General features: G+C 39.5%; 2 protein-coding genes across 4 annotated transcripts; one reads left to right on the forward strand and one right to left on the reverse strand.

Annotated features, from left to right (window-relative positions):
* Positions 1–641: 641 nt before the first annotated feature.
* trim24 (tripartite motif containing 24) lies at positions 642–10,087 on the reverse strand. Of its 2 annotated transcripts, none has more exons than XM_029494943.1 (19): positions 9,378–10,087; positions 9,021–9,139; positions 8,764–8,911; positions 8,115–8,247; positions 7,723–7,839; positions 7,399–7,513; positions 7,178–7,324; positions 6,973–7,087; positions 6,148–6,287; positions 5,689–5,913; positions 5,303–5,425; positions 5,042–5,189; positions 4,895–4,952; positions 4,418–4,544; positions 3,863–4,164; positions 3,188–3,299; positions 2,935–3,009; positions 2,539–2,694; positions 642–2,321 (listed from the first exon to the last, which is right to left on the reverse strand). In XM_029494943.1, the coding sequence occupies exons 1-19, from the start codon at positions 9,649–9,651 to the stop codon at positions 1,752–1,754; spliced, it is 3,204 nt and encodes a 1,067-aa protein (XP_029350803.1). In that variant the 5' UTR covers positions 9,652–10,087; the 3' UTR covers positions 642–1,751. The 2 variants fall into 2 exon arrangements, with proteins under 2 accessions (XP_029350803.1, XP_029350802.1); XM_029494942.1 differs by having other exon boundaries at positions 5,689–5,934.
* A 351-nt stretch (positions 10,088–10,438) lies between these two features.
* On the forward strand, positions 10,439–12,631 carry LOC115036671 (3-oxo-5-beta-steroid 4-dehydrogenase). Of its 2 annotated transcripts, XM_029494945.1 has the most exons (9): positions 10,439–10,537; positions 10,679–10,846; positions 11,004–11,120; positions 11,254–11,331; positions 11,653–11,775; positions 11,869–11,978; positions 12,158–12,323; positions 12,417–12,499; positions 12,589–12,631. In XM_029494945.1, the coding sequence occupies exons 1-9, from the start codon at positions 10,439–10,441 to the stop codon at positions 12,629–12,631; spliced, it is 987 nt and encodes a 328-aa protein (XP_029350805.1). The 2 variants fall into 2 exon arrangements, with proteins under 2 accessions (XP_029350805.1, XP_029350806.1); XM_029494946.1 differs by lacking the exon at positions 11,653–11,775 and having other exon boundaries at positions 10,445–10,537.
* The last annotated feature ends 104 nt before the right edge of the window (positions 12,632–12,735 follow it).

Genomic DNA, 12,735 nt, shown 5'->3' on the forward strand with positions numbered 1-12,735 from the left:
CAGGAGGGCGGAGTGGAGGGAGCCGCGTTTGAATGGCTGCACCGCGGCCCGCTGCGGCCTTTATTGGGGCCAACAGGTATTAATGCGCCGACAGGAAGTGAGCAGATGCTGAGAGCAAAGTCTGAGTAAAAGGCTAAAAAAATAAATTAAATAAATAAAAATAGTAATATGACCAAATTAAAGAAATAGGAAATCTCTGAACGTGTAGAAAACAAGAAATTCATGCACAGAAATTGCTCTTTGCTTTTATTTTTACAATATTCTTAGAGCCACTGCATAAAATAATTTAAAATCATATATATACGCTACCAGTCAAAAGTATGGACACACTTTCTTATTCAAATGAGGAGGAAAGTGTGCCCAAACTTTTTACTGGTAGTGTGTGAATATATATATATATATAATATATATACATTTATTTTTATTTTTTTAAAAGGGGATGTAGGGAAAAACCTACATGACCCCATGAAATGACTACAGTGGGAGCTAAGCAGCAGTTGGATCTAGACGAAACACTGTGCGTTGCAAATGCTGATGTTCTGAATGCTCGATGTCATTTTAGAGTTCACTGACAGGCCCTGTCTATCCTCAATTTGTGATAAAGTCACGGCATTGTACAACAAGTATGTCAGTCACTTTGGCCACACAAAAGCTTTTACTTAACTCAGGTCTCTGCCAAAAATGTGTGTTTTTTTTTTGTTTGTTTTTTTTTTAATTGTCCAACCCTTCTAAACCTCATGCATTTCTCAATATTTTAGCAGACCAAAACAACAAGGTTCTTGTCTGATATTACATAACAGTAATCATGATGCAGGAGGACAAGGACAGAGTTTGGAAAACAAGCTGTTGTCAGAAGATGATTATGAGAAAAAAAAAAAAAAAGATAAATAAGAATGTGATACTCATGTCTCTTAATTATCTCGGACTGATAAAGTTTAAATAAATAAAGTCTATGCAGAAATGTTCTCTGGATAAAAAGAACCAAGACGGCTGAATGATGACTCATCTTTGGAATTTGGGGAATAAGGGGCCTCAAATTCATGTTTGTTCTCAAACAACCTGGCAGCAGACATACCAGCTTTTTTGAGGAACAGTGAAAATCAAATTTCCACTGATACTTGTGTCACTATCTTCTGTTCACAAACTGCAATACATACATTGGCCCTCCTTGTTGCATACATAGCATTATTACAACACTAATAAAATAAAAAATACTATTGCAATAAAACATGACTTGTGTATGAGCCACATGGCTAGAGCAAGTGGACTAATCTCTATAAACACAAAATTGAGGCATTAGTATTTATATTAAGACATCTTGCATGCATTACTAATCCAAAGTCCTTTTTTCTTTGTATGATTGCAGCATTTTGTGCCAGTTCATGGTATTATGTACAAGCGATAGGCAATGTAACTGATGGTGACTTACACACGATCCTGTCAACAAAGAATATCTATCGTGTGCCTCTTAGTGTCGTCATCACAGACAACAACCTGCTATCTTACAGTAAAATTGTGACCTAATTTCAGCAAGAAAAAAAAAAAAAAAAACCCAACAAAAACCCCACAACTTATTTGATCCCTTCACTGTGCTTCTGCAGCATCACTGCCACTGTTGTGTAGTACAGCAGCATTTTTTCATCCTAATGCAAATATAACACAATACAAAACTGTCTGATTGCAGCAAATGTGGGTCCCCACTGGGGCCAATTCTGTGGAAGACAGAAATCATTCATCTTAACCACAGTTCCTCAACCCATGTAGCCATCCGCCTCTTTGGCTGTGTCTGCAGGAGCTGCTTCCTTCTCAGTTTTGAGTAGATCTACAGTTTTGTCTGTAGGGACTTCAAGCTTCTCTTCTTTTGGGGAGGTGGGAGCTACGTCTTTTGTTTCACTATCAGCAGCAGAAGAGCTTTTCACATCCTCCACAGGACTTTTCTCATCCTGCTTTACTTCCTCTGCAGACAGTGGGACTTTCTCACTGGCTGCTCCACTTCGTTTTGTTTCCATCTCGCTTGTGTCAGTTGACTTCTCCTCCATTTCTTTTTCCTCTGCCGGGGCTGGTGCTTCTCCCAGAGGAACTGAATCCTCCTCTACAGGTGGGATACCTTTTCCTGCTGGACTTTGTGGTTTGTCGTCTTCAACTGGTGCCACACCTTCCTCCATCATCTCTTCCTCCTCTTCATCGATTTCATCCTCTAAAGGAGGGATCATCTGTTCTTCCCTCCCACCAGGGAATACCTTATCTCGATAAATGAGCTTCAGCTGTTCCTCAAAGTAGTCCTCCAGGTACAAGCCAGCACTTCCAACTTCTGAGGTTGCCTACACAGAAATTTCAGAGACAATGAAAGACATGATGTATTTTTTACTTATCTTTGGTAGAGCTTAAGTTCAGGTCGATACACCTAAAACCAGCTGACAATAAAGAAAAAATATCTCACATTGCTTGCCTGACCCACAGATGATTTCATTGTTAATTTCCCAGACATTTTTATATATTAAAAAAACAAACAAACAAACAAAAGTGCAACTGATTTACCTTGTAGTACTTCGCACAGTTGAAAAATATGAGCCTGATGTCTGCGACAAATCCTTCAGGACTATTATAACATTCACCATCCTTCAATTCCAATTTCTTCTTTACTATAGACAAATCCATCGGTGTCTTGATCAGCTCTTTATACCTTCTTGTCTCCTACATAAAAAAAAAAAAAATATTACATTTATCATACACCTTACATGATCTAAAGTTTTCACTGATTAGCATCTATTAAAAATGAACAGCTCTTTTAAAAAACTAATTTGAAATTCAAATCCAATAACAGGTCAATGTTATCTTTTGAGAAACATAGTCTTTCCAAAATTATTTGAAAGACTAATTTCTCATATCTTTCAATATATATATTTTGAAACTTCAATAATTGCAATGTCTTACCGATGGAGAAGCAGGCTGCTGAAAGTCAGCGCTAAAGTCATTGCAGAACAGACGTAGTAGCAGCCGCTCACACTTCTGGAAAAAGGCATTTTTAAAAAGCAGCTAAATTAAATTCAATTAATTTAAGATCTCAAGGACACAAATTTGTCCAATGTATGAAAACATTGGGTTAGGGTTAGTCATATAAACAGGTGATCCAGACTACTCAAGCCTCTCATGCTCAAAAAAAAGTAAACTGTAATGCTTAGCAGACCCTTCTATCGATAGGTGAGAATTTGTCTGTGGTGGGGTCATCCGTGCTGTCACAATTGTACTCCATCTCGGGTGAGACGAGGTCTCGGCAGAATGAACAGAACCACTCGCCACTGAGGAGACAAAAGAGAGCACAAAAAGCTCTTAGGTTGCATCAAAGGATTGGCCAGTTACTGTTGAATTAAATAAAAAATGTAAAATCCCTCCTCAGGAAATCTGAGTCTAAGACAACACCTGGGGAAATCAGTGTTAGTATAAATTTTTGCTCTTCTGCTTGGTTCTTTTATAAATCAAATAACTGTGATGTACTGAAAAAAACAACATAAGAAAGCAAACATGATGTCCAACATGTCAGACATATTGAATTATCTGGTTATGTATTGTTTAGATTTAAACAGACCTGAACATTTTGAAATATTTACCTTCATTTATCTGATTAATTTCAAATATACCTCTAGTGATCAAACCTAATTAATTGAAATGTTTAAGAGAAGTTATGTAAAATCTATAATGATTTTCTGAGACAAAAATATTCAGCTAATTAAGCTGCAGAAACTTCTCCACAAAGTCTGCATATAGAACTGGAGTGTCCTCCCTAAGGTATCATGGCACCTAGTTATTTTTTTCCAATTTTATTCATGCATGGGGGCCTCTATGTATACAATCTGCCTCTAACCTGGGGGACTCATTCAGCGTGGGAATGTGGCAGGAAAGATGGAAGACTTTGGGGCACTTGTCACAACAAAGCAGCTCTCCTCCATTCTGACAGACGGCACACCAGTCTTCATTAGGATCTTCCTCCGGTTCCATTCTCTTCTCAGTCTCCGGCTGTGCTGCAGGCTGAGGACGCTGCTCTTTCCCAGTTGTGGCCTCTGATCCCGGGACTGGGACTGAGATAGATACCTTCTGTGGTGGCCGGGGCTTTGACTGAGCCCCAGTGCTGCTGTCAGGCAGGCTGGACCCCACAGTAGACTGCACCTGTAGGCAACAATTCAGAATAAACAGAGTTGGAGCTGCTGACTCTGAAACAAAACCAGACAGTAGGAAGAACTTGACATTGGGCTTGTGATTCAGGCAATAGAGCAGTCCTTTAATTTAGTGAAAGGGGAAAAAAAAGGCAAAGAAAATATTAAAATAAATTCCTCTCTTGAAGTGGCAACATTACACAAAACCAAGAAATTTCAACACCAACTTGAACTCATAACATAAGATAACAAGTCATATCTCTTACAAAACGAACTTCATCCTCATCCTCTGGTTCATCCTTGATGATGATAATGGGCCCTGGGGACGACCTTCTTCGACGCTTGGCTGATGGGCCAGGTGGAGGCTCAGAGGTCTGCTTCCAGGAAGATGTCCTTCAAAGCACAGATTTCCAGGGAGAGGAAAAAAGAAGATTGTGACCATGACATAGTTAAAGAAAGATTTCTTTCCTCAGCTGGTTTGGAAGATGAGATTGTCCTTCAAACATCTCATTCCATAATAAACCAAACATAAAAGATGAAATGAAGCGTCACAGGAATATTATGTGTGTGTTATTGGGGCTATGATAACAGAGGGAGTAAGAATGACAGCTTGTTTGAAATACAGATGAAGACACCTGCTATGAGAACATATAGCCAAAAACACAGAATCTCGATGCACAGGACTTTATCATATAAACTTGGTTTTAGCCCAGTTTTATTAGGGTTTTCCGATCTTTTCTTACCCAGTGCCCCTGTCTGTAGAAGATGGTTTGGCCATTGGGGAGTTCTGTCTTCCTTGAACTATAGAAAAGAGGGTAAGAAAAAAAATTGTGATTTGTGATCAAAAGCTTAATTTAAAATAAACAGTTACATATTATTTTAATACAAACCTGTTATGTGATTAAGTGTGCTTGTTTTTTCTGTAGTTGCTGAGGCTACACTTGAAGCATAGCTGGGCTTGGGGATAGAGATGGTGATCGAAGGAACTGATCCGCTGGCTTCACTCCTCTTGAGGAAGGAGGACTCTGGTAGACCCCTCTAGAGAAAGAAACCAATAAAAAAGGGCTAGAAACATCACACTTATGCAAACAAAATTCAGAAAGCACTTACTCTTAAGATCCAGCTATTAGGTTTCTCCTTCTCCTACAAACCTGGTGTAATGATGCCTGTGTAGCTGCCCCTGCAGACAGAGGCTGTGGATAGCGGGACGTGCCCTGCAACATGTCCATGGATTTAGGAGGGAAGGTGGAGCTGTGGATCAGATCTCTCAGAGACTAGATGTAGAAAGAAAAGTTTGTTCTATTGTTTTTGTTTTTTAAGAGAATCTGAAAAAAAAAACAGGCATTGATGCATTTAACACTTTCATTTTTTTCCTGGTGAAAACACACGCGACAGACATCATCCTGAGTAGTGTGTTTGGCTATTTAATGTCCTACATCCACAACCTACTCACTGTTCTTGTTGGGCCTATAGGAACACATACAAACATGGATGGACACACAGAGAGAGATTCAGGCTCTATCATGTACCCACTTACCTGAGCAGGTGGGAATCCTGTAGTGTGAAGCATGGAGGAATTGGGGCTTCTGGGGTGGGGGTGGGAGCTCCCGTACCTGCGTCCCGGTTGTGTCAAGCTCGGGGGTCCCTGGGAAGGGGAGGAGCCTCCATGGATGGGTCTGGTTGGTGGGGGGGGGCCAGGGGGTCCTGGGAGCCTGACATTCTGGTACCAGGACCAGTGGTTGGGTGGAGGCTGTCTGTGGGGCTGTTGGGAAAGCTTGTCAACCTTGGACAAAGGGGTAGTTGACAGTTTAATCAGTGCTGGTAGAGACTGTACTCTGCTGACATTTTAAATCTATGATATAAAAGAAGAGCACTGAGAATGCCTCAAAGTATTCCAGCTGGAAGCAAGAAGTACAGCGCAGAAATTAACAATTTCCTTGCCACTCATTTTCCTTTAATTCATTAACTTGGGAACTTATGAAAACTGCAGTTCTACCTGCATCTGGAGCTGAGCCAGGGTGCTCTGTCGCTGCTGAGCTGAGACTGACAGACCTCCGGTTGATGTGTCTGCTCTGGGAGCTGCTTGGTGGTTGGTGACTGTCGGCCGTCCGGGACCCCTTTCTACTACCAGAGAACCTGGACAAAACGAGAATTTAACTGTCAGCGATTAATATTTATGAATTGGCCCCACTACAATCAATGTACCTGAGCCATTCATAAATTTTTCATAGCGGCATTGTGTTTTCTGAAGTGTCTTTGTGTGTTAAGGTTCAGGGACACCATTATAAAATGTTTTATGCAGTGTTTTACTAAATCTTTGTCTCCAATAAAGTACACGCTTACAAGTAACACTGTCCATTACTCTGAAAATACCGGACACTTAGAAACCACTAGAGAAACTAAATGGCAGTATGTAACTTCAGTGACTAGTAGCATAGACAATACTGGCTATTGAAAATTTCATCTCGCTTTTTAAAGCTATTGTTTATACCACTAAATTGCCCGTTGACAGAGGTAGTAGAAAACACACACTAAAATTAAAATGAAGATAATGCAGAAGTGATTTTATTGCATTTTCAAATCAAGATTAAGAAAAAAAAAATTGCATTTAGGTCAGATGAGATAATAAATTGAAAGACGCAGATGCAACAACAATCTGTCTTATTCACTAGATTCAAGAGCACACTGACAAAGATAAATTGAAAGTTGAGGATGACATAGCCAATATTTTTTTACTTATTTTCAAAAAAAAAAAAAAAAAGATTAAACGGAGAGAATCCACCACTGCTTAATTCATACTCTAATTTTCAGATGATCTTACCGAGGTCTACATTTGTGGCCCAAAAACCAGAGCGACACTGGAAGCGAACAGAACTCTGTGGGACGATGGATGGATTACAGCTTGCTCTCATTAGGTAATGGATCTGGAAAAGGATCTAGGATATGAAAATAGGGAGAATTGTGTCACAACTAAGAGTATCAGCAGCAGTGTGAGCTTTGGACAAATATTTGCTGCAGAAACTCACCAGCCTCTTGCAGTATAGGAGTGCTGTGCCACTGTGATTGGCTGTAGCCCATTTGGTGAAGCTAATAACATGATCTAGGTGCCTACTAAGAGAGTTGACGTCGTCCTGCTGCTTTTTCAAACCCAACTCATGGTCCTTTGTCAGAGCCTGAGGGTACACACATTCATCTAATGTCAGAAAACAGAAAGCCACTATTGGCATTGTGAACAAACCCACTGTACCTCAAGCTGGTTAACCAGAATCTTCCCTTTCCTATTGATCTCCATAATCAAATTACAAATGGACTTCTTTATTTCATTGGTCACAGCCTTCCGGTTTTCTTCAACTTGTTGGAGCCTGGGAGACCAATGGCAGAAAACAAAGGGCTCTGTATTGACATTGATAATTAATTAAAAATAATTTAAAATGTTATTATATTTTAGAAAACCAAAGTCTCAAAAGTACATGACATATTTCAATATCCTTAGCGAGCTACTTTGTTGAAAACCAAAAAAAAAAAAAAAAAAAAAAATTGATCCGGCTCCATTTGTAATGGATAATTTTACCCAGTGCTGATACAGCTGGAAACATCTTCAATTGCTTTTCTTTTCTCTTGCAACTGCTGTGTCATGTTCTCCAGATATTGCCTGTGGTTCCTGTATGCGTCCTCCAAAAACTGGTAGCTATAAACAAATGAAATGAGGACAGAATGAATGCAACTATTTGCAATCATCAGTTTTTGTTTTTTTTTAAAAACAGACAATTGTACTGGAAAAAATTTTTTTTTTTCTGATAGTAAACCTTTGCAAAACATTCACACAACAGATGATATCACTGAAACTAATTTGCTAAAAATCATAAAGGAGACTGCTTAAATTATCCACGATGGTGCATCACAACAGGAAACACTACAATAGAAAAAAATGCTATGTTAAGGTAGGAATAAAATTCTTAATACTTGTGATCCTTGTGTTTGAGCAGCTGACAGTCCCGACAGGTGAGTCTGTCACACGTCTCACAAAACAACTTTAGCGGCTCCTGTTTGTGGATGTCACAAAATACCGGCCGCTGTGTGGAGATACCGACTGCTTCTGTGAAATGAAGCAGGAAATTTAAGAACAGCGTTTAATTTGCCACAGCTTGTGTCGAATTTAATACTCAGCTTTCTAAACTATCTACACCTTCAGTGCCTTAACTTGCATCCTGACAGAACATTTTTTTCAACAGTGTTCAAAACTACAGCATGTAAGAACTGCACCATTGCCAAGTAGCAGATAATACATCGGAATCAGATATACTTTAATACTTTATTTATGTCAGCAATTCTCTCTGACTTGTTGAATGTATTGACTTTGCCCAGTGGAATTTTTCAGTGTATGATTTACTGCTCCTTTCTGTGACTGGTAAATAGAGCATTCTTGACCCTTTGATGGCAATTGTTGCAAATTTGCATCATACTGCTTCCACTCAGAATGCAGCCAAGAAAGCATATGTACTCCCCAAATGCTCTTTTTTTTTTAATTGGATTGTAAATAAATTCAGGCATTAAATATTTTGCAACTTTTGTGTTATACGATCACAGAAAATTTGCTGCGGACACACAGTACCTGGAGACATCTCTTCCTTCTGCCGTATTGTGTGATCTCTGGTGAACTTAACCCTTTGATGAGCCTCGATGCATGTCACGCACAGAAACTCCACACACTCCACACAGTAACCTGTTGCTTCTGTGTTGTCATCGCAGCTCATACAAACCTTTTACAGACAAAAGTAAGGAACAAAGCAAAGCACAAGCAAAGTCTGGGAGATGTAAACAACCCAATTTGTCGGAGTTGGAGTTCAAGATATGCCCGTGATGACCAACCTGGCTGGTCTTCTCCACTGTGCTGCTTGGCACTTCAGCCAAGTCCTTGACAAAGAAATTATCCAGCACGTCCATTTCCCAGCATTCTTGTCTGCATACTGGACATCGAATAGCACCCACTAGGCCAAAAGACCAGAACCATTAGTCAAGATCTCAGCTCACAACTTTTTACTATTTTAAGTTTAAAAGTTTCAAGTTTCCGTTTCAAAACTGAAAAAAAAAAGCTTTCAAACTGGGAGATTGGTCATCAAAACTTTTTTGTTAGCCCAACGTGTTTCAATTCTAGCCCAGCTCAATCCACAATCATAACAGTGTCAAGGATCAACCAGACTTCATATCAACGGATGCTTTTCTCACATGGTTTGTTGTTGTCGATTTGTCCTTGCGAGTCACGCCTCGGGTCAGAGCTCCTGAAGGGGGCAGGCAGACATCTCTTACAGAAGGAGTGGAGACATGGCAGGAGTTTGGGCTCTCTGTTGTGGAAGCTCAACTTGCAGATGGGACATGTGTCCATGAGCCCGAAGGTGCCTTGCTGTTTCAGCCTTTCCTCCTCGGCCGGCAAACTTTCGGCTTCGTTTTCCACGATGATAACAATGTCATCGTTGTCGACATTTTCGGCACTTTCTTCCATTTTTTTTTTAGAAACGGCTGCGTACCGTTCGTTCCAAGCAACCAATCAATATAACGTTGCGACGGGAAACAAAGGACAACCTGTAATATTAATTTAACAAGCCAAATGGGGAATATCAACACAAATATTATGTGTTAAAGCATTAAAGACGCTTCCATTTCTCCTCGAAATGCGGTTTATTAAAATATATAGTAACAGCTTTGGTTTGCGTCTATTTCTCTGCGCTTTGGAAGCTAAATTAGCAACTTAGCCTTTTTTTATTGCACATTTGCTAGAGGAAATAAATAATGAATTCCCCGATCTTTGGCCGTCTCTGCCAAAACAGGAAAAAGATATCAGCGCCCAGTCATATTTGAATCAAAATTATCCGACATACATGGTATTTTGAAGCCCATATGTTCACAGGAAGGCGACCAGCTGTACCTCCGTAGCTCAAAACACATACCGTAAATTACCCAGACGGCATTGCGGTGGTTTAAAGCTACGGCTCCTGGTCTGGGACAAAACTATTTGGTACGGGAATTTATACAATGAAATTGATACATTTTCAACCACCTGTCCATAACTTATCATCATTCAACCACTGGGGTTAACCATCAGTGTGTGAGATAGTGTTTGAGAGCGTTTTAATCGCTCTGTGTGATTTTTGGCCTGGGAGGAGTCTTGTTATATCAAAGATTAGAAGAATAAACCACATGATGTTGGGTGGTACATTGGTCGCAAGGATACAAATAGGGGTACAATCGGCAGCGCAGGAAAAAGTTTGTGCTTGGACGATCAAACTTTGATGAGCATGAAGTTGACAGCTGAGAGCCACTCCATTCCTCTGAGGGATGGGAACAGCATACCTTTGATAGGACTAGGGACCTATGGGGACCCCTGCACGGTAAGATATTAATTAGATGTCTCATAGAATAAACTAATGCCTGATTTGCAAGTCATAAAATGATAACAATTCACACTGATCACTCTGAGACTTCTGATGTGTAATTCAGTCATAAAAGGTTCTTTGATTATTATTTGACAGACTCCCAAAGGAACTACCTATGAATCAGTTAAAATGGCTATTGGAACAGGGTACAGACACATTGATGGGGCTTTGATCTACTTCAACGAGCATGAGGTGGGACAAGCAATAAGGGAAAAAATAGCAGATGGAACTGTTAAAAGAGAGGACATTTTCTACTGTGGGAAGGTTTGTGAAGTGTGCCTGTTTGTGTAAATGACTTAATAATGAAGACCGGAGAACATTTTTCTTTGTGGCTACAAAGTGAATATCACACTTTTGCAGCCTTATTCTATAACATGTACCCTTATCTTTTTTTTTTTTTTGGTATGCTCTATTTCTTCAGCTGTGGAACACATTTCATCCCCCCGAACTGGTGCGTCCTGCTCTGGAGAAAACCTTGAAGATGTTACAGCTGGATTATGTCGACCTCTATATTGTCGAAATGCCAACTGCCTTCAAGGTATAATTGCACTTAATATTACAGTATCTGTGGAAATTGGGTTAAAAATATAGACATTTTTTGTCAACATTGGATTACTGGGAAAGTTATTTCACCACACAAAATATTACTGAAACATAATTATTTTCTGTAGCCAGGAGATACCTTCTACCCGAAAGATGAGGATGGAAAGTGCATTTATCATGAGACTGACCTCTGTGCTACATGGGAGGTGAGATTTGATGACCCGTACTCTGGCATCCAAGAATAAAAAAAAGGAGTATTAGCACCACCGCCCCTTTTCTTCTCCACTGAGTTCTACAAAACATTTCATTTACAGCCATATTGCCTCCAGACTTAGGACTGTCTAAAGCTTGATGTTAAACGCAGAAAATAAATAAATAAATAAAAATCACTAATCATCACAGGTCAAGATCAGGTCAACCAAAGCTGTGACAAAACCTCCTCTGTGTGCCTGTAAAACTTTAGCACATGGCATTGTCTATGTTTTTATTTGTTACTTTAAGGCTGTGCTTGCTTATACCTTGACCAGGCTTTGGAAGCTTGCAAGGACTCCGGGCTTGTGAAATCTTTGGGAGTATCTAACTTCAACAAGAGACAACTTGAGCTGATTCTTAACAAACCTGGGCTGAAACACAAGCCTGTCTCAAACCAGGTATATATAACTGCATAAATGATGATAAAATATAATAATTTAATGACTTTGTATTAAATTTTGTCCATCCAAAATAACTCTTTTTATATATAGGTTGAATGTCATCCCTATTTCACTCAGAAAAAGTTGCTTGAATACTGCCGGCAGAAGGATATCGTTGTTGTGGGATACAGCCCCTTGGGAACATCTCGCGATGCATCCTGGTATGAGCGACATGCATACTTACCAGATTCAGTTCATGTCTAACAAGCACAAGACTGAGTTTTTTTTTTTTTTGCATAGAACAGTGAATCACTTATAAGACTTTGCTCTCATAAAAATGTAAATTTCAATGTAAAAAATAAGTTTCACTGTTATAGTAATGCACCAGTCTTTTAAACAGGGTAAACCTAAAATGCCCTCCACTGTTGGAAGATGAGCTGCTAGTATCAATTGCTAAAAAGTATAACAAGACCACAGCCCAGGTGACCCTGAGGTTCAACATGCAGAGAGGAGTGGTGGTCATCCCAAAGTGCTTCACCCCCGATCACATAAAGGAAAACTTTGCGGTCGGTTTTTATGGACCCCCCTCCAAAAAAAGTCAATAATAAAGTCAAAAATATATAAATCAGATTGTGAGTGTTCTGTTATAAACACTGCAGATATTCGACTTCTCACTCTCTGAGGCTGAAATGGAGGCAATTGGGAATTTGAACAAGGATATTCGCTTTGTGGAGCTCCTCATGTGAGTATAAGGTATACTGTGTGGGTAATGCCCTGCTACTTTAATGATAAAACTATTACATTGAATATTTCTCTTTGCGAACTCAACAGGTGGGCTGATCATCCAGAGTATCCATTTCATGATGAATACTAGACACAACAGAAGTCAAGACTTTAATCAAAAGACTTGCTGGTTGTTCATTTTAGAGCTTTTCCAACATTGTGTGCCTTGTTTTTAGAATAAACATATTTTTATCA

Source organism: Echeneis naucrates, chromosome 23 (assembly GCF_900963305.1).
Source record: "Echeneis naucrates chromosome 23, fEcheNa1.1, whole genome shotgun sequence".
NCBI classification, from domain to species: Eukaryota; Metazoa; Chordata; class Actinopteri; order Carangiformes; family Echeneidae; genus Echeneis; species Echeneis naucrates.

Excerpts from the sequence above, each read along its gene's own strand:
- trim24 (XM_029494942.1), bottom strand. The coding sequence starts at position 9,651 with ATGGAAGAAAGTGCCGAAAATGTCGACAACGATGACATTGTTATCATC. Across the intron at positions 7,514-7,722 it reads TCCAGCTGTATCAGCACTGG|GCTCCAACAAGTTGAAGAAA; the intron begins GTAAAATTATCC and ends TTGGTCTCCCAG. Across the intron at positions 3,300-3,862 it reads ACGCTGAATGAGTCCCCCAG|TGGCGAGTGGTTCTGTTCAT; the intron begins GTTAGAGGCAGA and ends TTGTCTCCTCAG.
- LOC115036671 (XM_029494945.1), top strand. The coding sequence starts at position 10,439 with ATGAGCATGAAGTTGACAGCTGAGAGCCACTCCATTCCTCTGAGGGAT. Across the intron at positions 10,847-11,003 it reads ACATTTTCTACTGTGGGAAG|CTGTGGAACACATTTCATCC; the intron begins GTTTGTGAAGTG and ends CTATTTCTTCAG. Across the intron at positions 11,776-11,868 it reads ACAAGCCTGTCTCAAACCAG|GTTGAATGTCATCCCTATTT; the intron begins GTATATATAACT and ends TTTTATATATAG.